The following is a 25,853-nucleotide window of genomic DNA, read 5'->3' on the forward strand; positions in this document are numbered from 1 at the left end:
TGTCATTGAAATTTTTTTTTTCTGGATTAGTAGAATCCAGAGATGAAGAATTATCAGCTCACTGAGATATCAGTTTACAGCTACTGTCTATTGGACTCTATGGAGGCAGAGGAGCTACTGGCTTTACTATATCTTCCCAGTGCTGGACTCACAGATTCACTGCTCAGTACTGCTGTATAATATCCTTCATTCTACTGCACTTGAGGGTGTGCTAAAGACATAGGAAAGCAGGATCTTCTGTACATGTTCAGTGTATTGGAGACAGCATAGCAGCTAGTCTCCATCCACTTGTATAGTGTCAGACTGTGCAGGAGAACACACCTACTGGTAACACACAGTTACAATTTACTAAAGTCCTAGTAGGAATAATAAGGGAACTGCAAAACAAAGTAATATGAAACTGCCCCAGTATCAATTTTTCATGGGGAGTAGTTACTAAAGCAGGCATGTGAGGAAAACCAACATGTCCTCTTTAACCGACATGTCCTCTAACTGCATTCACCCCAGGGTTTGCCAAAACATAAAATAACTGCTGCTCCATGCTGGACTTTGTTTGCCTGGCTGAGCACTGGCCTCAGTTGGGCAACAGTGAGGCCATTGATTGGCTGCAGTGTCATGTTTTGTCGTCATGATGTCTTTGCTGCACCCATGTATAGAAAGGCCTGTGGGGAGAGACAGAACAGTAGTACTCAAACAGGTCATTCATAGCTAATCTAATAGCTGCCTTTATTATTTTACGGTTTATCCCAAAATTGCCCATTTTTTTGTTGAAAGGGGTCTGACAACCTCTTTAATAAGGGGTGTTAAAATGGATGGTCACATCCATGGATAGATGGTGTGGTGGGTAGATTTGTTTTACCACTTCTGAACTCCCCTTTTAAAAGAATGTATCACCTATGTAATGTTTACAAATTAAAACCAGATTTTTTTTTACATTTTCTGTATATGAGGGCTGCCATCACATATACACTGCTCATAAAAATAAAGGGAACACTTAAACAACACAATGTAACTCCAAGTCAATCACACTTCTGTGAAATCAAACTGTCCACTTAGGAAGCAACACTGAGTGACAATCAATTTCACATGCTGTTGTGCAAATGGGATAGACAACAGGTGGAAATTATAGGCAATTAGCAAGACACCCCCAATAAAGGAGTGGTTCTGCAGGTGGTGACCACAGACCACTTCTCAGTTCCTATGCTTCCTGGCTGATGTTTTGGTCACTTTTGAATGCTGGCAGTGCTTTCACTCTAGTGGTAGCATGAGACGGAGTCTACAACCCACACAAGTGGCTCAGGTAGTGCAGCTTATCCAGGATGGCACATCAATGCGAGCTGTGGCAAGAAGGTTTGCTCTGTCTGTCAGCGTAGTGTCCAGAGCATGGAGGCGCTACCAGGAGACAGGCCAGTACATCAGGAGACGTGGAGGAGGCCGTAGGAGGGCAACAACCCAGTAGCAGGACCGCTACCTCTGCCTTTGTGCAAGGAGGAACAGGAGAAGCTCTGCCAGACCCCTTCAAAATGACCTCCAGCAGGCCACAAATGTGCATGTGTCTGCTCAAACGGTCAGAAACAGACTCCATGAGGGTGATATGAGGGCCCGACGTCCACAGGTGGGGGTTGTGCTTACAGCCCAACACCGTGCAGGACTTTTGGCATTTGCCAGAGAACACCAAGATTGGCAAATTCGCCACTGGCGCCCTGTGCTCTTCACAGATAAAAGCAGGTTCACACTGAGCACATGTGACAGAGTCTGGAGACGCCGTGGAGAACGTTCTGCTGCCTGCAACATCCTCCAGCATGACCAGTTTGGCATTGGGTCAGTAATGGTGTGGGGTGGCATTTCTTTGGAGGGCCGCACAGCCCTCCATGTGCTCGCCAGAGGTAGCCTGACTGCCATTAGGTACCGAGATGAGATCCTCAGACCCCTTGTGAGACCATATGCTGGTGCGGTTGGCCCTGGGTTCCTCCTAATGCAAGACAATGCTAGACCTCATGTGGCTGGAGTGTGTCAGCAGTTCCTGCAAGACGAAGGCATTGATGCTATGGACTGGCCCGCCCGTTCCCCAGACTTGAATCCAATTGAGCGCATCTGGGACATCATGTCTCGCTCTATCCACCAAAGTCACGTTGCACCACAGACTGTCCAGGAGTTGGCAGATGCTTTAGTCCAGGTCTGGGAGGAGATCCCTCAGGAGACCGTCCGCCACCTCATCAGGAGCATGCACAGGCGTTGTAGGGAGGTCATACAGGCACGTGGAGGCCACACACACAAGACTGAGCCTCATTTTGACTTGTTTTAAGGACATTACATCAAAGTTGGATCAGCCTGTAGTGTGTTTTTCCACTTTAATTTTGAGTGTGACTCCAAATCCAGACCTCCATGGGTTGAAAAATTTGATTTCCATTTTTTTATTTTTGTATGATTTTGTTGTCAGCACATTCAACTATGTAAAGAACAAAGTATTTCAGAAGAATATTTAATTAACTCAGATCTAGGATGTGTTATTTTTGTGCTCCCTTTATTTTTTTGAGCAGTGTATTTCAAGATATGTTTGCAGCAGCCACATGGACTAAGGGCCACAATGCACAGGATAAAACTTACTGACTTCCATGAGAGCATTTTCTAGGCATGCTCCGTGTCTTGCACAGAGGTCATTGTAAAGGGATAATGGTGGATCCAGCAATATCTACATGGTGTTCTCTGTCACTGAAACCATACCTGTGGTTATGAGAGGACTGCTAAAAGTGATCACTTCATAATAAGTCTATAATTTGGTTTAGTGTGAAAATTGCAAGATTTTAGGATTTTGTTTAAATATAGCGACAAGAAAATGAAAAATATCACAAATTTTAAAAATAAAACTTCATTTAAATATGTAATTATTTAGGGTACATTCATGTGACCGTATTTATGAACCCATTCATTTCAATAGGGCAACAAAAGATGTGGACAGCACACTGTACTTCTGTTCCACGGGCCAGCAAAAAAGATAGAGCATGTCCTATTCTTGTCAGAGGGGCTCGCCCCCTTAAAGGGAGCCTGTCACCGGGATTTTGTGTATAGAGCTGAGGACATGGGTGGCTAGATGGCCGCTAGCACATCCGAAGTACCCAGTTACCATAGCTCTGTGTGCTTTTATTGTGTCAAAAAACTGATTTGAATCATATGCAAATTACCCTGAGATAAGTCCTGTCCCTGACTCATCTTACATACAGGACTCATCTCAGGTTAATTTGCATATGTATCAAATCGTTTTCTTTTACACAATAAAAGCACACAGAGCTATGGGGACTGGGTATTGCGGATGTGCTAGCGGCCATCTAGCAACCCATGTCCTCAGCTCTATACACAAAATCATCCCGGTGACAGGTTCCCTTTAACAGTGGCCTTTACAGCAATCTGCCCCTTAACACTGACCTCCCTGTCTTCCGTCTGGTGCAGGGCTTGGATGGACACAAGGATGTCCTTTTCAACAGCTCACTCTCAGACAGCAGCACTGTGCTGTCTGTGTGAGCTGCGGGAAGAAAGTCACCATCCCTCCAAACTCTGCAGCTGACAGAAGTTGATTATTTACTTCATTTTTGCAATCCCTGTCGGCTGAGTGGGAAGAGGTGTGGCCTATCAAGATCGGGTGTGACTTAGCAGGACCTAGAAGTTTATTTTTAACTTCATTTTTTCAATCCCTGTCAGCTGAGTGGGCGTGGCCTTTTGAACTCACTCTAAGACATCAGCACTGTGCAGTCTGAGGGGGCGTGTCTGGGCTCCTTCCTGCAAGAGTGACTCCCCTCTGGGCACCTTACTGGCTCATTTGCATACCAAATAAACTGGATTTTCAGAGGATAAAAACATCTATTGCTGGAACAAAGGCACATCTTGAAATAAGGTACTAAGTGCTATTAGGCCATAACTTTACTTCAATAGAAATTATCCTGTGACAGATTTCCTTTAAAGCTCTCCTACAGCAGTGAAGATAAATGGCTGGCTTGTTATGGAAACCTGTAGTAAAACTGTATGTGGAGGCTAGAGGACCTGCGAGCTTCTATTGGCTGATAAGGGTCACGTGACCAAGCTTCTATTGGCTAATGCATTTTTTTGGACTCTCACAGGAACGGTATGTCCCAGAGAGCTGAGACCTGGTCTAAAACCTTCCCGGACACCTGGTGTACCTGTGTGCCAAATTTCATGATTGTAAATGCGACGGTGCGTATTCCTTTAGCGGACATACACACACACACCGCTTTATATATTAGATCTGCAGGAGTGATAATATATTGCATATACAGAACATGTATCCAGATACACATCCTGTTTTTTGTCCTGCATTTAACATAGTTTAGAAGAAGAAAAAATAAGTAAATATACAAAATCATAGTACACCTTGCTTTTCCATCCTACACAGTCTATAGTGAAAAGGCATCCATTTAACTTAGTCAGGTCCATAAGTATTGGGACATCAACACAATTCTAAAATTTTTGGCTCTATACACCACCACAATGGATTTGAAATGAAACGAACAAGATGTGCTTTAACTGCAGACTATCGGCTTTAATTTGAGGGTATTTACATCCAAATCAGGTGAACGGTGTAGGAATTACAGCAGTTTGCATATGTGCCTCCCACTTGTTAAGGGACCAAAAGTAATGGGACAGAATAATCATAAATCAAACTTTCACTTTTTAATACTTGGTTGCAAATCATTTGCAGTCAATTACAGCCTGAAGTCTGGAACGCATAGACCTCACCAGACGCTGGGTTTCATCCCTGGTGATGCTCTGCCAGGCCTCTACTGCAACTGTCTTCAGTTCCTGCTTGTTCTTAGGGCATTTTCCCTTCAGTTTTGTCGTCAGCAAGTGAAATGCATGCTCAATCGGATTCAGGTCAGGTGATTGACTTGGCCATTGCATAACATTCCACTTCTTTCCCTTAAAAAACTCTTTGGTTGCTTTTGCAGTATGCTTTGGGTCATTGTCCATCTGCACTGTGAAGAGCCCGTCCAATGCGTTCTGAAGCATTTGGCTGAATATGAGCAGATAATATTGCCCAAAACACTTCAGAATTCATCCTGCTGCTTTTGTCAGCAGTCACATCATCAATAAATATAAAAGAGAACCAGTTCCATTGGCAGCCATACATGCCCACGCCATGACACTACCACCACCAAGCTTCACTGATGAGGTGGTATGCTTCGGATTATGAGCAGTTCCTTTCCTTCTCCATACTCTTCTCTTCCCATCACTCTGGTACAAGTTGATCTTGGTCTCATCTGTCCATAGGATGATGTTCCAGAACTGTGAAGGCTTTTTTAGATGTCGTTTGGCAAACTCTAATCTGGCTTTCCTGTTTGAGGCTCACCAATGGTTTACATCTTGTGGTGAACCCTCTGTATTCACTCTGGTGAAGCCTTCTCTTGATTGTTGACTTTGACACACATACACCTACCTCCTGGAGAGTGTTCTTGATCTGGCCAACTGTTGTGAAGGGCGTTTTCTTCACCAGGGAAAGAATTCTTCGGTCATCCACCACAGTTGTTTTACCATGGTCTTCGGGGTCTTTTGGTGTTGCTGAGCTCACCGATGCGTTCCTTCTTTTTAAGAATGTTCCAAACAGTTGTTTTGGCCACGGCTAATGTTTTTGCTATCTCTGATGGGTTTGTTTTGTTTCTTCAGCCTAATGATGGCTTGCTTCACTGATAGTGACAGCTCTTTGGATCTCCTCTTCAGAGTTGACAGCAACAGATTCCAAATGCAAATAGCACACTTGAAATGAACTCTGGAACTTTTATCTCCTCATTGTAATTGGGATAGATAATGAGGGAATAAAACACACCTGGCCATGGAACAGCTGAGAAGCCAATTGTCCCATTACTTTTGGTCCCTTAACAAGTGGGAGGCACATATGCAAACTGCTGTAATTCCTACACCGTTCACCTGATTTGGATGCAAATACCCTCAAATTAAAGCCGACAGTCTGCAGTTAAAGCACATCTTGTTCGTTTCATTTCAAATCCATTGTGGTGGTGTATAGAGCCAAAAATGTTAGAATAGTGTCGATGTCCCAATATTTATGGACCTGACTGTATATGTTTTTTGTATACATTGAATGTAAGATAAAAAAAAACGCGATATGAGCTTAAGATGGTCAGTAAATTGGAGAGTGCACATACCAACCAAGAAGATTGCCCAGTTACTGGAAACTGCTCTTCTAAAGTCTATGACTGACCTATGACCAGGTTTTCCCTCCTATAGTACAAGTCATGTTTTTTTTTTTTGTAAAACAAAGTTGCACAAGCATAAAGTACATACAAAGTACGAGCTCAGCAAAAAGATTCCACATTTCAAAATTCTAAAGATACCAAGGAAATGACTCGTGCACTTAAACAAAAAGAAAATGTGTTTATTTACACAGCCATCAGAATCCACGGCGTAATAAAATAATATATACACAGATACACTGTCCAAGGATCTTGACAATGTGCTCCGACAAAGCGAGGAAATAAATGGATCACTTTTTAATGAAGTGCCATAGGTCAACTGCAAAATAAAGAGAAAGAGGTTAGCAAGACATCTCCTGTGAGGGGAAAAAAAATAAAGTGACATCAGAAACGAGACAGATCAGATCATTTGCTTTGAACTACATACAATCACTTTCATTACCTTTTGTGTCGCCCCTATTCCCTCACAGATTGTAAGCTCTTGAGAGCAGGGCCCTCACTCCTAGTCTTTCACTTGTATTTTAGCCTGTAATCCTGTGATGTCTATTTTGATTTAAACATGCGCCCTCTGAAGTGTAAAGTGCTGCGGAATATGGTAGCACTATATAAAAGGTTTTTATTTCATTAGCCAAACTATACAAAAAATAAAATAACTAGACGGCAGTTACTACTTTGAACATTTGTTGCAATAACTTTGGCTAGCAACTATAATATATAGGGGAGGAGATATACAGGTCTGGGGGCTTTTTTTCAGGATCAGCAGACCAGGGGAATCTGCAGTGGTCGATATGCTGGATATGTTTAGAAGCTAGCAGATTCTATCCCAATTGATGTGCAGTTCTTTTAAATGTAACACCCCTCAAGAAAGGCAGCACCAACATGCTCCTGGGTGTCACAGCAATTACATCAGGATGCCAGAGTAGGGTGCCTGAGTTTTTCAGCACACAATGGCATTCTAAGTTATAGAGGCGTCTGATGTCACAGCCATGATACTATGTGATGAAAGAGAGAAGAGAAGGGAGCTCCTTGCTCAACGAATCTCCCAGTCTGTGATGGCTATACTGGCCTGATCCTGCACCACACTTCTGATGGAGGTACAGGCTTAGCATGGGGCTGCCCTCATACTGAAGGATTTATGCCCAAGAGCTGCTGCCTGGCCATCCTGGTCTCTGCTCCAGTACTGCCAGTGGTAAACCAGGGAAGAAAACAGGCTGGAAAGGATCTTCTCACCTTCTGCTATATGCTGACTGGATAGTCTTCCAAGCATCCCAAGGGACAGGAATCAACGGACTCATTCTAGCGAGGAGGAATCTTTTGAACTGTTTTCCAAGTTGCTTCCTGTCCCTAGGAGGCAGACAACCCCTCCTGTATGGTGTTAGGAAAATACATTATTTCTGTTACAGTTATGATAAATCTCTTTCATTGTTACACACTGACCTTCAGGGGGCACTGTACTTGATTCCCCCGGCAGTGGTGCCTGCAAGAAAAAATAAAATTGCTTTCTTATTACAGTTTACTAATTTTAAGTTTCAAGCTGTATAGCTTAGATATAGAGTTTTTGGTAAAAGAGCAATCATAAAATCTAAATCTTATCTTTCAATTGTTGACTAATACAAATCAGCAACTTAAAGTTGCATGGATCTTAAGGCTTAAAGGGGTTGTCAGAGTAATTTTTTTATTCTATGTTTCTAACTAGGCAAATGTAACAGCTTTCCAATTAACTCACTTTATCTCCAGTGGCTGGTTTCTCAGATCTCACTAGGGGTCACATGACCTGTGATGTCAGCTTCTCTCCCTGCTCTGATAATGTTGGTGCACAAGCCTGAGAGATCTGTACAGGAGACGTCAATGTTCTGGCCACGCCCCCCTGCACTGCCAGCTGCTGCTTATTGCCCTCTCCCAGGATTCTTAACCCCTTCAGCTGCACAGAGTCAGTGCTGAAGTGTTTACTGTGTAGCTGCAAGCAGTGGGGAGACAAATGCTGGGCACAGGAGCTGAAACAAGTTCTGCAGAGCATTGCAGGTAGGGGGATGATCCTGGGTGTATTAGCAGTGTCAATGTACAGCTAGGACTTGTAGTTCTATACATACAACATGCTGCTGAGACTCACAGCAGGCAGACATGTGACTCAGGGCAGCACTTTTATTCACTCCCTAAGGGTACTTTCACACTTGCGGCAAAGAGATCCGGCAAGCAGTTCCGTCGCCGGTACTGCCTGCTGGATCAGGCAAAACGTATGCCAACTGATGGCATTAGTAAGACTGATCAGGATCCTTATCAGTCTTAAAAATGCCTGATCAGTCGAAAAAATGCAATGAAATGCCGGATCCGTCTTTCCGGTGTCATCCAGCAAAACGGATCCGGCATTTATTTTTTTCACCTTTTTTTCAGTCTGCGCATGCGCATTCCTATGGGAAAAAATGCCGGATCCGGCATTCAGGCAAGTCTTCAGTTTTTTTCGCCGGATCAGTCAAAATGACTGAACTGAAGACATCCTGAACGGATTACTCTCCATTCAGAATGCATGGGGATAAAACTGATCAGTTCCTTTCCGGTATAGAGCCCCTGTATCGGAACTCTATGCCGGAAAAGAAAAACGCTAGTGTGAAAGTACCCTTAGCAGTGCAGGGGGAGGGGCAGAGATTGTTATTATTGCAAGTAAACAAAGGGCCAGAAGAGAACCAGGGAAATGAGGAAATAGACATTTTTTTTGCCTAAAACTTGCTTAGCCTAGTTATATATCGCTGACCATCAGATTTACAGTGCTATATCTTTTTTTTCCATAACTCGGACAACCCCTTTAAGAATTAAATAAGCCATATAATTTCAAATGTACTAATAAAATCATTTGACACATGGTAGATCCTTGCGCTTAAGTTTGGTTAAATATCTGTGGCAACAATGTCTGAGTGTGTTTAAAAGGGACTTTCCAGCTTTGCCCGTGTCCACAAGTCATTGTTAGACCAGAAGGTAAAGCGGGGAGGGGGATCTGTGAGGAGATTACAGCTTTTATTTTATCTTTTCACAGCATTATGATTAGCTTTAAATATCTTTTGTTTCTGCTGGAAACCCCTTGGATGTCAAAGACTATGAACAAGTACTCTCAGAGTCATTTGATCACAGAATCTTTGTATCGTGCAAACATTTGCTGTTTGGACATCAGTAAGTGCAAATGTAATCATACCGTGTTGAAACCTATCAATGATGTTACCCTTTAACAGTTCTTTACATTTAAGAGAATAAAGGTGACGTGACAAGCCTACAAAGCAATACTACATCTAAAAAGACGACAAACTCACAGCTTTGATTATAGCAGCGGCTTCTTCTTCACTGCAGCAAAAAGGGCTGTCACTAACCAAAACGTTTTTACTACGGGGCAAAAAACAAAATGAAATTGTCATTTGGTGCATTTCATAAAATTATTACTTCCTGTAAGCACTGATCACCGCTGCCACGCTTCTGTGTTCCCAGGGTGCACTGGGAAGATAGGGAGAGGAGTGGGGATGCAGCCATCCGCACCGACAATAACTGCAATATGTTCCGGTATACCTACTGTCAAGCACTGATCGCCGCATCCCTGTTCCTATCATCTCATCTTCCAGCGATAACCAGAGACGCGCTGGGAAGGTTGAGGGCAGTGCTGCTGCCAGAGACAAGCGTTGGCAGCAGATAAACTGTCTGCAGGAAAGCATGTCAAATCATTTTTAGTAAAGTTCATAACATATATGGAGGCAGAGAGATCAAAGGCAGGTTGAGAAGCCTGCCTCTGCATGATTCAGCCATCCAGTGTCTTTAGTGTTCTGTAAAATGCTGAAGATAGATTGTCCTTAGCAACCGTCATAAGACTGCTAAGATGAGACTTTACATACAGTGTTCTAATAAAAATTATCATATTAACATAATAAAGTAGCATACAAACACACTCAATGTCCCTACACAAAGAAAATAAATAGCAGTTATACTTTAATGCATTAAAACCTCACTTTTATATATTAAAGAAAAAAACATTCAAATATGAAGAAAAATGTATGGACATTACATTAAAAAGGTTCTCTATCTATTGTTCTGTGGATAAGAGATAAACGCTGTTTAGTGGAATAATCCATTTAAAGACAAATGCTTCTTTCTCCACTCAAACTCCTCTTTTCATCCACTATAGAACCTACTATCATACAGGTCAACATCATGGGAACAAATAAAATTATTTTTATATAGTAAATCATTTCAAGAAATGCAGCACAGAAGCTGGAGAAACCTAGGAAGCTACTCAGGACATTGATCAGGACCTGGTGCTAGTTCAGTGGAACCAGACACTGATACTGCATGCAGGAACACATCATAGCAGGTAATGTCTGCCCAATCTGAATCAGAGCTCAGAAAAACTGAATAGAAAAGAATAGACCAGGATAAGCCATTACACAACCAAAATTGACCAGTATGATAATTCATCTGGAATGAATGATATGCGTTAAAGGGGTTGACCCATTAAGACAATTTATCCAATATCCATAGGGTACTGGATAACTATGTGATCACAGGGGCCCCCCTTTTAATGGAGTTCCAGACATGCATCCAAGTCCAACGTTGAACTCTATGGGACTGTTGGAGATAGCCGGGTACAAGTTAGCCCCAGCAGCTCCATAAAGCAGAACAGAGTGGCAGCGCACATATGGGACTTCGCAAATGAGGGAGCATGGGCCCCTGCTCTCATAATAAGCAAGGTCCTAGCAGCCAGACCCCCACCGATCAAACATTCATCCAGTATCCTGTGGATTGGGGTTAATTTGTCTTACTCCAAATTTAGGTATTTGCCTTGTGAGCATTAATAACACTGTTTCTGTGCAGGTTTCATCAGCAGTATGCCAGATGCCCACCAGCACACTGACGTGAGACAGTTACATGACAATTGTTAGAAGGCTTCAAGCCAAATCTTTAAAGTAATAAAAGAAAAATCACCACTAGTTCTTCTACTGGACTTTGACTACAAGAGATCAAAATGTGCATGGACACTGTACAAAGAACAAGAGTATCCAACAGTCCAGCAGCAAAGACACCCATAACTTACCACACTATATCACCACACTCTGACTTCTTATGAACCATGTTCAACCAAAATTCATGAGTTTCTTTAATAACGTCAACCGCAAATGCCTAAGAAAAAAATAAAAAATAAACTTCCTAAAAATGTTATAGAATAGTACTAGCACATTAGATTCCTTAAGAAAATGGAGCAGGCAGTAACAATGTTCCCAGAGCTGTGATGACAAAGCCTGTGCCAGTAGCAGGATCTTCCAGAACAAAGGACACTTGTGACTCAAACACATGTACATAGAGCTGTACAGGGCAGAAGGAGTCCCATGTTTGATTGCCAAAACTGTGAAAAAGCACATGTTTAAAACTGAAGACCTCTACTGTGAACACCAATTGGCACCATTACTTTCTGCTTACTTTTTACATGTTTTCAGCCACAGAAATGAAAACGACCAAAAACTGCTACCAATGACTTCACTTTAACATCTGTTTGAAGTTCATAATTTTCAAGGACGGCACATTTCCATTTTAAGAATAATGGCCAACTAATTTATTAAACAAGTGTTCATAGCCGCTTCCCGCCGCAGACAGTTTTGGCCTTCCTGAAACCACCTCATTCTCCGTTTCTGATGTGTCATTTTGTGGTAATAAAATAACTTTGAAATGTTTTTAATTATCCAAGTGATTCTGACATTGCTTTTTCGTGACAGATTGTACTTCATGTTAGGCTGTGTTCACATCTGCTTCACAGGCTTTGCTTGGGGCCTGTTGCAGATTCCATTAAAAAAAACACACACCACTCAGAGATATGGGACAGGTATATTGCGGACATGGTAGCAGCAATCTAGCCTTGCATGTCCGCATCTCTATAGGGTAAAAAGAGGTGACAGAATCCCTTTAAGATGTTTCCATTCCAGCTCCTACGCCATCCATACCAGATTTTCTGTGTTACCACTTTTCCAGCATGCCTGTCAGTATATATTTTTATTATATGTTATGAGGAAGGGCTTGTATGCCCAAAACACATAAGTCAGAGTGATTTTAACACCTTCCCGACCAGCGCCGTAATATAAGGCGCTGTGGGAAGTGACTTCTCTAACAGCGCCGTAGTACTACGGCAGGCTAATCGGGTGGGTGCAGGAGCTGCACCCGGTCGATCAGTTGCAGAGGACCGGCTGTTCCCGTTAGCCGGACTCCTGCTGTATCAGCGCATTAACCCTCACTATGCCACGGTCAGCGCTGACCGTGGCATGTGCGGGGTGTGTTGAGGGAGCTCCCTCTCCTTCCCCATTGGGTCCCCGCGCTGCTGTGACGGTGACCCGACGGCAGGGAAGGCAGCCCGATGCCTTCCACAGGCATCGGGGCTGCCTTCCATGTAAGCCTGTAAGATCCAGCCCCCTGAATCTCACAGGCAGGAGGGCTGTAAGTGTATTACAGTGTGTAGTACACTTACAGCTAATGCATTACAATACAGAAGTATTGTAATGCATTGTACAGGGGATCAGACCCCCAAAAGTTGCAGGAGAAAAACAAACCCAAAAAAAACAACAACATTCTTTTCCCATAATTAAGTAATAAAAAGATTGTAAAAATTTTTTTACAAAAAGAAAAGAAAAGTATACATATTAGGTATTGCCGCGTCCGTATCGACCGGCTCTATAAAAAATATCACATGATTCACCCTGTCAGTGTCAGATGAATGCACCTTCCCTCACAAAAAGTGCATTACCAAGCGATCAAAAAGGCGTATTTAGCCCAAAATTATACCAGTCATCTCATCGTGCAAAAAATGAGACTCTACCTAAGACAATCGCCCAAAAAAATAAAATAAAATATGTCTCTCAGAAAATGGCAACACAAAAACAAGATTTAATTCTGTTGAAAAATGCATTTACTGTGTAAAACTTAACAAAAAAAATAAAAATACTACACATATTGGGTATCACCGCATACGTAACAACCTGCTCTATAAAAACAAACATAAAGCAGATATATGCAGAATGATGACTGATAACTAATTTTATGAGGCATTACTATCTGTCTTAAAAGTAGAGAAATTCTAATTTAGAAAATTGTGAAATTTTTCCCAAATTTTCGGTAAATTGGGGATTTTTTTTTATAAGTAAAGGAAGAATATATTGACTCAAATTTAGCACTGTCGTGAAGTACAATGTGTCACGAGAAAACAGTCTCAGAATGGCTTGGATAAGTAAAAGTGCTCCAAAGTTTTTAACACAAAGTGACACGTGTCAGATTTGCAAAAAATGGCCTGGGCAGGAAGGTGAAAACTGGCCCGGGGTAGAAAGGGTTAATATTTTTCTACTATGTTCTGACTCGATAAAGGAATTTGTTTTGATTTCGGTGCTGGATCTATTCAAATTTTTCCTGCATTGTTCCGGGTTGACAATCCAGATCGCGTACACCATACCTGTATGGAGGTGAGCTGATCCAAATTTCTTTTTCATTCGGGGGCATAGCTGCTTGTGCAGAGTACATCAGGGAATAATGAAGTATTTTTGGGCAGTGGGCAATGGACAAAAAGCAGCAATTCCACCACGGAGGTTTGGGTTTAGTTTGTACAGCGTCCACCATGTGGTAAAAATGACATGTTTTCCTTTGTTATGCAGGTCAGTACGATTACCAAATTTTGATTTTTTTTTTTATTATGGGATACTTTTTTTCATTATTTGTGTTAATTTTCTCTCAACGTAGCTATGTAAAGGCTTACTTTTTACAGGATAAGTTGCCATTTTCATTAGTACTATTTAGTACAACTTTTTGATAGCTTTTTTATTTCATTTTTTTCGGTTGCTGGATAAACAGCAATTCCAACATTCTTCGTGGAGTTTCACTTTTACAGAGTTTATTGTGTAGTAAAATGACAAGTTGGGCTACTTTCACACTCGCGTTTTGTGTGCGGATCCGTTCAGATAATACAACCGTCTGCATCCATTCAGAACGTATCCGTTTGTATTATCTTTAACATAGCCAAGATGGACCCATCTTGAACTCCATTGAAAGTCAATGGAGGACGTATCCGTTTTCTATTGTGCCAGTGAAAACATATTCGTCCCCATTGACTTACATTGTATGCCAGGACGGATCCGTTTGACTCAGTTTCATCAGACTGACACCAAAACGCTGCAAGCAGCGTTTTGGTGTCCGCCTCTAAAGTGGAATGGAGACTGATCGGAGGCAAACTGATGCATTCTGAGCGGATCCTTTTCCATTCAGAACGCATTAAGGCAAAACTGATCCGTTTTGGACCGCTTGTGAGAGCCCTGAACGGATCTCACAAACGGAAAGCCAAAACGCCAGTGTGAAAGTAGACTTAACTTCATTCTGCTGGTCAGTATGATTTCATATACTGTACATGTTTTTTTTAACATTTTACTCCTTTTACACAATACAAACACTTTAAAAAGCATAATGTCATATTTTATCTTTCTGTCAACAGAACTGTGTAAGGGCTTGATTTTGAGGGGCGAGTTGACGTTTTCATTGTCCCCATTTGGGGTACATATTACTTTTCTAACTACTTTTAATTATGTTTTGGGACCAAAAAATGACGGTCCTTCTGCCCACTCGGACTCAGAATGTGAATTCCAAATTAACCAATCAGTATGTTTTTGGAGTGTGAAAGTAAACCAGAACACACAGAGGAAACCCATACAAACACGGGGAGAACATACAAAGCCCATGTAGATTTTGCCATTGGTCAGATTCGAACCCCAATGTAAGGCAAGAGTACTAGACAGGTTCTTTGTAAAGAGAGATCATCATTTCTAACAGTGTTCTCTGGACTGACCTGATCTTTAAATTGTCCATTAAAGCCAAACTGGTTTTCCTGTTTCCCATCAGGCACTTTATAGGTTTTCAGCCATTCAACAGTAGCCTCGAGATAGCCAGGTTTCAACTTTTTGACATCATCAATGTCTGCAACAATATACAGTGAAAAGAGTGAATAGGTCAGTTGCAATCACTACAATTTAAAACAGATTACTAATCTGTTAATAGACCAGCAAGGATAAAAAAATATTTTATTTAAGAATATTTCATTCATAAAATTTCTGTGATAGAGGCACAATGAAAATAATGGGTTATTCACCTACTGAGCGGCACATAGAGCTGCAGCAATATAAGGATCTCAGCGAGACTACTGCTATATCTCGTTTTATAAAAAGCTTGATTTTTTTTGTCTATTGAGAACGCCCTCCCCCACTCCAATCCTACCACTCTTTTTCAGCAGAATGATGTACTGATTGAACATAATTTAAGCAAGGTCGAGTCACTGAAACCTTAATAATAGTCTCAACAGAAATAAGATGGAATGTAAGATCCAAAATTTCATTTGGCACACTGATCAAAACCCAAAACCAATTTAAAATGGAAGCCACTAAAACTTAAAGGGGTTCTCCCATGAAAAATATTCCAGTTTTCAAACCAGCACCTGGATCTGAATACTTTTACAATTGCATGTAAAATTTTGTATAACTACCAAGTTATTTAATGAAATGTATCTGTATAGCGCCACCTGCTGTTTATTCATTTTCTTATTTCTTTAACCTGCTCACTGAGAAGGCCGCACATGCTCAGTTTCATCCTACAACTGCCTCCTGAGCTGTGATAGGGAGAGCTGAGACACGCCCCCTTAGCTGCAGCAGAAAAGACACTCCCCTTGAGCTGCCAGCTTGATATGAATCTAGCAGAGCAATGAATGAGGAGATCTCTGGATCAATGTGAGGTACAGGGCTGGTTCTAGCTTTGTTAGAAAGAGATTATCATATACTATGTCATTTTTTACATTGGTCAAGGGATAACTAAATTGATTTAACTCAACACTACAAACATGTTGACACATAAGATACAGAAGCATTGCACCCAAAATGTAAAGAAGCATACGTACAAAACAGTTTTTTTGTTTATTGTTGTTTTGCTAAGGTGACCATTTTTGCATATATGAAAACAGGAAGTGCAGCCATATTGGTTACTTGCGGATTAACACCTCTAAAGGTGCTGACTAATTCAATAACAGTGGCCACTAGTCCATCAGTTTCTGAGAGGTTAATTGAAAAATTTGACAATCCAGGTGGTCTGATCTTCAAAAAATTGGTTACTGCATAAAAAAATAAATAGGTCATTAAACCTTTAAAGGGCTTTTCCAGGCTTCTGATATTAGTGACCTAATCTCAGGATAGGTCATCAATAGGCCATGACTGAGGGTCCAACACCTGGCACCCCCACTATTCAGCTGTTCCCCACAGCCTCTGGCACTGCAACTAGCACCATGAACAGGACAAGAAGAAAAGCTCCACTCAGAGTGAAGAGGTCGATTAATTTCAGCTCCTATGCACTGTGAATGAAACCGTGATTCCTTTTCCATTCAAGGTGCTAGCTCCGGAATCAGAGGCTGAAGGGAAGGGATCTAAAGGGATGCCGGGTGTCAGATAACCACTGATCGGAAATTAATGAGCTATCCTCACGATAGGTCATCAATATCAGGACAAAACAAAATCATCATCAGACATAGGCTACTAATATTTGATCACTTTTACATTTTGGGTGAAAATACTTTCATCTGGGTCTTGGGGGCAGGTACCTAGGAGGTCAACTCGCAGCAAATATATCCAAGCTATGAAATAAAACGTGACATTTAGACAAAACAAACACCTATACACAACCGGCATGCAGCAACGCAATCACTTCTACTGTAATTTAACCAACCATTGAATTTGTCGGCTTCAGGATCTTCAATATTAATTGCAATAATCTTCCAGTCCATTTCTCCTTCATCAATCAAAGCTAGAACTCCAAGTGGTTTTACTTGAATTACTTCTCCCCTAAAGCAAACCTGCAACACATGATTCATCCTGTTAAGATTTTACTACTGAATGCTTTTAATTTGATCATCTAATCTTTCCCTAGCAAGCAGCCTCCCATCACTACTGTATGGGCAAAGCCGCTATTCATCTGGGGAGACCTCTTTTTAACAGGAATCAACTGAATGCAGAATTAGGGCTCATGCACGCAAACATGTGCGCCTCATGCTGCAAACTGGAAATAGCGGTCCGGAATTTATGGGAAACTGCCGTGTGCCGTCGTTTGCAGATCCATTCACTTGAAAGGGTCCCCATTCCGCAAGATTCAGTCTGTACCACAAAAAAAAAATAGAACGTTCCACTGGAAGCGCTGCGTAGGGCTTCTGCTCTGTAACTTGCGGACCGATTCAAGTGAATGGGTCCACATCTGTGATACGGAGTGCACACGTCCGATGCCTGTATATTGAGGACCCGCTGTTTGCGAGCTGCAATAGGTGTATGGGCCACAGATGTTCATGTGTATGAGCCCTTCGAATTCTGTAAAGTGTTACTTATTTTGTTCCTTTAATCTAAGGTCTGAACTTTGAATGCTTGTATAGAGTGTACATAATCCTGTCTCCCCAACATCACACAACCCGTCTTTGACACTGACTATCCCCAGGCTGATACAATTGACATTGGGCTGGCAAATGATTCTCACAGCATTGCCATCACACCAATATTTGTATGCTTTTTATAATTCTAGCAGATTTTTTTTTTCCAGCAAAACTACATGTTAGGGGACTTTCACACTAGCGTTTTTCTTTTCCGGTATTAAGTTCCGTCAAAGGGGCTCAACACCGGAAAAAAACTGATCAGTTTTATCCCCATGCATTCTGAATGGAGAGCAATCCGTTCAGGATGCATCAGTTCAGTCCCTCTTACGTATTTTGGCCGGAGAAAATAGCGCAGCATGCTACAGTTTTCTCTCTGGCCAAAAATCCAAAACAATTGCCGGAATGCCGGATCCGGCATTAATTTCCATTGAAATGTATTAATGCCGGATCCGGTACTAAGTGTTCTGGAAAACCGGATCTGCGCATGCGCAGACCTTTAAAAATGTGAAAAAAATAAATACTGGATCCGTTTTTCCGGATGACAACCGGAAAGACGGATCTGGTATTGCAATGCATTTGTCAGATGGATCCGCATCCGGATCAGTCTCACAAATGCATCCGTTTGCGTCCGGATTACCGGATCCGGCAGGCTGTTCCGGGGAAGGAACTGCCTGTCGGAATCCTCTGCCGCAAGTGTGAAAGTACCCTTAAACCCATTGCTAACATTACGCTCTACTTCGGGCATGTGAAATTCAAGTGCCTGACCATTGTTTCCCTGTCATCTGCCTTTGGGACAATCCGTGTGTTCAGCAGACAGTCATCTAATGTGTATGTCCAACCTAAGAACTAAACTTGAAGACAAAAAAACTAAGATGGTTTATGAAGCAAAGAGCACCTTGGAGCCGATTTCGCAGACATCAATAGGGTCATTATCGCCACAACATTTCGTATCTTTGTCTTTATGACTAGGATCTTCCCAGGTCTGTTGAACAGGGCAGAAAAAAAAAAGAACACAAAAAAAAAAACACAACACAGAAATCAAAGAAGCTCAAAAGACAGTTTTCCAGCAGCAACCTCCACGCTCTTTCAACTATCTTCCCCAGAAAAATAATTAGCAGTCTTGGTCAATACTGAATGCCTTTAAAAGACAAACATTTTTACCTGAGGTAAAGCGCCATAGTTCCAAATGTATCCCTTGTGGGGGAAGATATTTGACACATATCGAAGTTTTCCTTTTTTTACATCTTGTTTAATTGGATTTAAAGACTCCTTTGTTGCAATCTAATAAAAGAAATATTGTGCATAGAAAAGCGAGACTGAAATGAAACCCCACAGCCAGTGGACATAGAAACAAATACAGTTTCTCAAACGTAAATCTCAAAAAGTAGCCAGTTACCTCCATTTTGGCATTCGTCCATCGTGGCACTTCAACCACCATGTTGAATAGGTTCTGAAATATAAATTACAGGTATTTGAAAGACAGAGACCTATAGAAAAGCCCTGTTGGGCACCTGCATATCACCAATCAAAAAGAATGAAACCTGTAACCACATTTCAAAGGTTATTGTACAGGTTACATAGCAAGCTAGAAAGAGCCTGACACTTCAACGGTAACTAGGTGCCAGTGTGGTGCACATGACTTCAGCCATGCTGCTGGAACAGGGATTAGACAAACTGCATTCCCTGTTGCTGCACCTAAGGGCTCGTTCACACGATCGTATTTTGCGTTCCGTATACGGAACCATTCATTTCAATGGGTCAGCAAAAGATGCAGACAGCACTCTGTGTGCTGTCCGCATCAGTTGCTCCGTTCCATGGCCCCGCAAAAATGAGGAGTCCTGTCCTATTCTTGTCAGTTTTGCGGACAAGAATAGGCATTTCTTTAATGGGCCCCCTGTTCTGTTCTGCAAATTGCAGAAGGCACACGGGCGGCTTCAGTTTTTTGTGGATCCGCAATTTGAAGACCGCAAAAAAAGGAGCGGTCGTGTGAACGAGCCCTAACAATGAGAGGTCCAGTATAGGGGTCTATACTAGTGTTGATCGAGCACCAATGTGCTCGGGTGCTCTACCGAACACCCAAGTATAATGGAAGTCAATGGGAGAACCAGAGCATTAAACCAGGCACCCCCTGCTCTGAAGAGGGGAGGGTGTCTGGTTCATAGGAAAAGGTCAGAAATTAATGGAAACACCACTGAAATGGTTTGAAAACAGCATGGGGAGGACATCTGGATGCATCTTGGACTCCTATTACCTATGACATACAATAGACAACCACACAAAGGCTACCGTATATGCACGCCAACAATCTATCCACGAGACAGATAACAGTCAGCATACCTTACAATGGCAGCCTTGTGCACTATGAGACATTCCAAACCAGCTCTCATCTGACTGAGAGCCAGTAAACCTCAAAGTTGCTTCATATCTGTTGGATGGCTTGGGTGGACTTGCGCACCTAAATCAATATCATTAGGGTGACAAAAAGTTTTCTGATTGAATGTTATGTTAGGACAATGACCTTTCTATACAGTTTTGACATGTAAAAACTAATTTGCATAAACATTGGCATATGGGTAAGACATGCAAATGAGCAGAATCTGCCTTGTTTTTCAGCTGAAAAACAATTTGCATGGAAAATTCGCAATAAAAATTTACAATTTGTAGATTACAATATTCGCAATCTACACTACTCATGAACAGCGCCATCTATTGGATTCATAGTCTTTTCATAAGACTATGAATCCAATAGATGGCGCTGTTCACGAGTAGTGTAGATTGCAAATATTATAATCTACAAATTGTAAATTATTGCAAATTTCCTATGCAAATGGTGTTTCAACTGAAAAACAAGCAGATTCAGCTAATTTGCATATGCCCACGATTATGCAAATGAGTTTACATGAGAAAACTGTAGAGAGGTTATTGAATATTATGTTAGGACAATCAGAAAACTTTGTCTCCCTAATGATAATGATCTAGGTGCGCAAGTCCACCCAAGCCATCCAACAGATATGAAGAAACTTTGAGGCTTACTGCCTCTCAGTCAGATGAGAGCTGGTTTTGAATGTCTCATAGTGCACAAGGCTGCCATTGTAAGGTATGCTGACTATATCTGTCTCATGGATAGATTGTTGGCTTGCACATACCCAGCTTTTGGCATATAGCGTTTGTGTGGTTGTCTATTGTATGTCATAGGTAATGGGAGTCCAAGATGCTCCAGATGTCCTTCCCATGCTGTTTCCAAACCATTTTGGTGGTGTTTCCATCCATTTCTAACCTTTTTCTGTGAACCAGACACCCTCCCTTCTTTAAAGCAGGGGGTGCCTGGTTTAATGCACAGGTCTCCCATTGATTTTCATTGTGTTCAATTGTGCTCGAGCACCCGCAGTATTCAGCCGAACACCGATGTGCCGAGCATAGCGATGCTCGAGCCGAACTGCTGTTCGGCTGAGCATGCTCGCTCAACACTAGTCTATACAAAAGCCATGTTTCTGATAGGAGAGGTCTTTGTTTGAGGCACCTGTCACATACCAGGAGCACTTTAAAGCGATTATCCAGTTTAGAACACCCATTTCCATATTCTCTATTAGGGAATCCTTAGTTAATATAGGGGAGGGGTCCTCTGGTCGGGATCCTCATCTCTTGACTAGAGAGGAGAGAAGTTACAAAATGTGTTACGGTGAAGGACCTGTATTACACAACGTCCACCTATCTGAATGTGCATAGTAACACTTCATTTCCCGTGGTGGTACTGCAGGTAAAAAAGCAAGACCAGCTTACACGGGCCAAGGCTTGCTCCATATAATTGCGCCATGCTACCAATCACCTGTTGAACAAACAATCCTCTGGGTATTGGCCCATGTAATGCCTCATTTAGTGTTTGGTCAGTGATTTTGAGCCAAAACCAGGTGCGGCTCTAAACACATAACAGGTCAAATCTTTCCCTTATACCTTACGTGGAGGCTTCAATCCTGGTTTTGGCTCCCGATCACCGATGGAAATTACTGACCAAAACACTGATGTGTGAAAGAGGACTTACAGTTCCAGCAGGGGGAGCACTTTGTGATCAGCCTACTGCCAAGGGGGCCCTTGGATCGCCTAAAGCGGTATATTAAGGATTGACCATCAGTATTATTACAATCCTTGAATGCCCCTTTATGGGAGAGTTCACATCTCAGCTTCATTTTCCATTCTTCTGACCCCTCAGAAACAGGAAGAAAAAAAAAAAAAAAAAAAAACAGTTATCAGACGAAAATGGCTCAAACTGATGTCAAATGTGCAACAGGATCAATTTTTTTTTTTTTTTACAGGATCCATTTTTTTTTTACAGGATCCTGTTTTTTTTTTTTTATGTTTCTGACGGGTCAGAAGAATGGAAGATGAAACAGATATGTGGTTAATCCTCAAGAAAGGCCATCAACATCACATCAGTGGGGGTCTGACACTCCACACCCCCGCTGATTGGTTGTTTAAAAGTAGCTCCGGCAAACATATTAATTAACTCTTGAAATTTTGATCACTGAAGGTCAGGGTGCTAAGACCTCCACCAATCCCTAAAACAAGGGACAGAAGTGCCCAACTAAACTACAGTATGTGCCCCTTAAAGGGGTTGTCTTACTTCAGCAAGTGGCATTGATCAGGTAGAGAAAAATAATACAAGGCACTTACTAATGTATAGTGATTGTCCATATGGCTCCCTTTGCTGGCTGGATTCATTTTTCCATCACATTATACACTGCTTGTTTCCATGGTTACAGATCACCCTGCAATCCATCAGTGGTGGTTGTGCTTGCACACTATATGAAAAAGCGTCAGCCTCTCTGGTGGCCGGGACCATAGGAGCTCACATAGGCTGGTGCTTTTTCCTATAGTGTGCAAGCATGACCACCACTGATGGTTTGCAGGGTGGTCTGTAACCATGGAAACAAGCAGTGTATAATGTGATGGAAAAATGAATCCAGCCAGCAAAGGAGGCAATATGGACAATCACAATACATTAGTAAAAGCCTTGTATTAACTTTCTCTACATGATAAATACCGCTTCCTGAAGTGAATGTAACGCTTCACGTTTTCATACATACAATTGCCTGTCTATCTGGAGTAGATGTTCTTTGAATATGCATTGCCTGTCAAGATCCTGGCTTCCAACACAGTATGTGGTACTCAACTGAATATTTGTTTGGGGAATCTAAACATATAGGACCAGTATTCAGGCCAAGCTGGAGTGCAAAGATCTAATGACAAGACTGAAACTGTATATAACTCCGCTTTACTACAGAATTAGGAAGCTTGGTTGATAATGTCTCTACCAACTTGTACGATTAGTTCTCATTACCTTAGCCCAATTAGATTTTGATTTCTTTGCTGGCACATCAAGGTCCTTAAAATAAAAATAAAAAAAGAGTTTGGCAGGAAAAAAAAGTGAACATACAATTTGCATAAACTACTTTAGGAATTATATGAGATAAGAAAAAAAGGGTCTGCATCTTTCCAGGATCTTTTATGCCTGTAACACAACTCTTGCACTGCTGACGTCATCTTCCTGGCTGCAGCAGTGATGCTCCTTGCACACAGATCACCGTGTAGCCAATCACTGGCCTCAGCAGTATAAGCGATTTCACTGATGAGGCCAGCGATTGGCTGCAGTGATGACCTTATTTGCACAGAACATCAATCCTCCAAGCCAGGAAAACCGTGGTGGAGAGAACTGGTGATCGATGCTGGAAGGGACAGGGGAGAAAAGTGGGAAGTATAACTTCTTTTGTTATTCTAGACCATTTTGGACACTTTCAGACGAGTGAGTGTCATGCTGCGGACTCGCAGCGCAGCACCCAGCCTGAACTTCCAGCACTGCCGGGGTCGCATAGCATTATATTGATTTATGATGCTATGTAACCCTTAAAGTTCTGGAATGTACTTGATAACACTGACATAATGCTGTCAGTGTTATCCAATACATTTCAGACCTCTAATGTTTACATAGCATCATAAATCAATATAATGCTATGTGATCCCGGCAGTGCTGGAAGTTCAGGCTGGGTGCTGCGCTGCGAGTCTGCAGTGTGACACTCGCTCGTCTGAAAGGGGCCTTACAGCTACCGTCTGAGTTTTTATTTCACTTGGATAACCCCTTTAAAGAGGACCTTTCACTGATTATTACACTATAAACTAACTATACAGACATGTAGAGTGGCACCCGGGGATCTCACTGCACCTATTATCCCCGGGCGCCGCTCCGTTCTCCCGCTATGCCCTCCGGTATCTCCGCTCACTAAGTTATAGTAGGCGGAGATTCCAGTCACTAAGTTATGGTAGGCGGAGTCTGCCCTTGTTCTGCTCTAGCGCTGGCCAATCGCAGCGCAGAGCTCACAGCCTGGGAGGTTATTTTCTCCCAGGCTGTGAGCTCTGCAATGCGATTGGCCAGCGCTACAGAAGAACAAGGGCAGACTCCGCCTACCATAACTTAGGGAACGGAGATACCGGAGGGCATAGCGGGAGAACGGAGCGGCGCCTGGGGATAATAGTAAGTGCAGTGAGATCCCCGGGCGCCGCTCTACATATCTGTATACTTAGTTCATAGTGTAATAATAGGTGAAAGGTCCTCTTTAAGATCAGTACAGAAATAATAATACAAGGCTTTGCTGTTACTGCACTCATACTGAGAAATCTTGTTAAAGGGAATGTGTTATAAAAATAACCTATTTAAATGAAGTTAACTTTTTACAATTTTTGTAATTTTTTTCCCATGTCCCTAACTTTAATAAAAATAAAAATAAATGTCAAGACTTCCTGTTCTTTGAGAGCTAGACTAGAAATGACCTCACTGACTCTCTATGGGAGAGTTTTCTAGGTATGATCTGTCACCTGTGCCCGAGGTCAAGAAGGAGTAGATATCACCGATTGTGAATAGTGGATCCTGTACAGAGGTGTCATTTGTCATTGTATTCCTGCCTGTGATGATAATGTGATGGCTACTGAAAAGTTACTTGTACAGGACAAGAAGTCCTAACATATTAAGCTTAGCAGCCAGTACAAAAACTGCACACAGTTTTAGGAGAAATATAGGACAGCAACAGTCACTTTAGAGCTATATTTCTAAGGGCTCATGTACGCGGCCATTCCATGCATTGGGGACCGCAATTTGCGGGGTGCACGCGGCTGGTGCCAGTGTATTGCGGACCCGCTTTATGTGGGCCGGGCAACGGCCGTGTGCATGAGCCCTTATAGAAAAACCGTAATTAGACTTTAAAATCGGTAATTCTGTTTCCTTGAGTCCACCATGACGGCTCTACTATGAGATTGACCCCTTGACCTCTGAAGGGGCAGGAACACAGAGTTTAAAAGGCCACCCCATCCACTCTCACCCTCAGTGCTTTCCAAATTACCAAGTGGGTGCAGCCCTAATTTAGGCAATATATTTTTTTTTTTTTTAGTATTAATTCATACTCAACCCCTCCTTAATCCTCAGGGGAGGTGGAAATATCTGGGCCGTCATGGTGGACTCAAGGAAACAGAATTACCGGTAAGTCTAATTATGGTTTCTCCATTTTGTCCACCATGACGGCTCTACTATGAGAGCTACCAGATTACTAAATAGGGTGGGCAACTGCTTACAGAACCTTCTGACCGAAGGCCAAGTCAGCAGAAGCCAAAACATTAATGCGGTAATGTTTTATAAAAGTATTTATACTTGACCAGGTGGCCGCTCTAAAAATTTTGTCTAAGGAGACACCCCCTTTTTCTGCCCACAAAGAAGCCATAGCTCTTGTAGAGTGGGCTTTTATATTTGTGGGGCTTAGACCCGATTTTTGATAGCAACAGGCAATGGTAGATCTAATCCATCGTCCAATGCCTTTTTTCCCCTTGTTTGGACCTGCGTATTGAACAAGAAGATTATCATCCTTTCTAAATTCCTTTGTTGAATCTAGGTACTGTATGATAGTATCCCGAACATGCAGGAGCTGGAACTGATCATGTGATGGACAATCTTTAGGAAAAGATGGAAGGACAATTTCCTGATCTCTGTGAAAGTCCGACACTACCTTCGTCAGGAAACCCGGATCCAGACGTAAAACTATTCTGTCTGGAAAGATAGTGAGGTATGGTTTCCGGCAGGACAGTGCCTGGATTTCGCCCAATCGTCTGGCTGAAGTTATGGCTACTAGGAAGGCCACTTTTAACCACTACAG

General features: G+C 42.1%; 1 protein-coding gene across 1 annotated transcript in view; it reads right to left on the reverse strand.

Annotated features, from left to right (window-relative positions):
- Nucleotides 1-6,376: 6,376 nt before the first annotated feature.
- Nucleotides 6,377-25,853, reverse strand: part of PPA2 (inorganic pyrophosphatase 2) — a 59,802-nt gene continuing 40,325 nt past the window's right edge. Inside the window, exons 3-12 of the mRNA XM_040418244.1 lie at nucleotides 23,000-23,044; nucleotides 19,061-19,114; nucleotides 18,826-18,945; nucleotides 18,560-18,646; nucleotides 16,974-17,100; nucleotides 15,058-15,185; nucleotides 11,284-11,369; nucleotides 9,518-9,587; nucleotides 7,656-7,695; nucleotides 6,377-6,537 (exon numbers count right to left, since the gene is read on the reverse strand). Of these exons, the coding sequence (XP_040274178.1) occupies nucleotides 6,509-6,537; nucleotides 7,656-7,695; nucleotides 9,518-9,587; nucleotides 11,284-11,369; nucleotides 15,058-15,185; nucleotides 16,974-17,100; nucleotides 18,560-18,646; nucleotides 18,826-18,945; nucleotides 19,061-19,114; nucleotides 23,000-23,044 (786 nt within the window). The 3' untranslated portion in view covers nucleotides 6,377-6,508. The remainder of the gene's footprint in view (nucleotides 6,538-7,655; nucleotides 7,696-9,517; nucleotides 9,588-11,283; nucleotides 11,370-15,057; nucleotides 15,186-16,973; nucleotides 17,101-18,559; nucleotides 18,647-18,825; nucleotides 18,946-19,060; nucleotides 19,115-22,999; nucleotides 23,045-25,853) is intronic.

The sequence above is a fragment of the Bufo bufo genome, chromosome 2, assembly GCF_905171765.1.
Source record: "Bufo bufo chromosome 2, aBufBuf1.1, whole genome shotgun sequence".
NCBI lineage: Eukaryota > Metazoa > Chordata > Amphibia > Anura > Bufonidae > Bufo > Bufo bufo.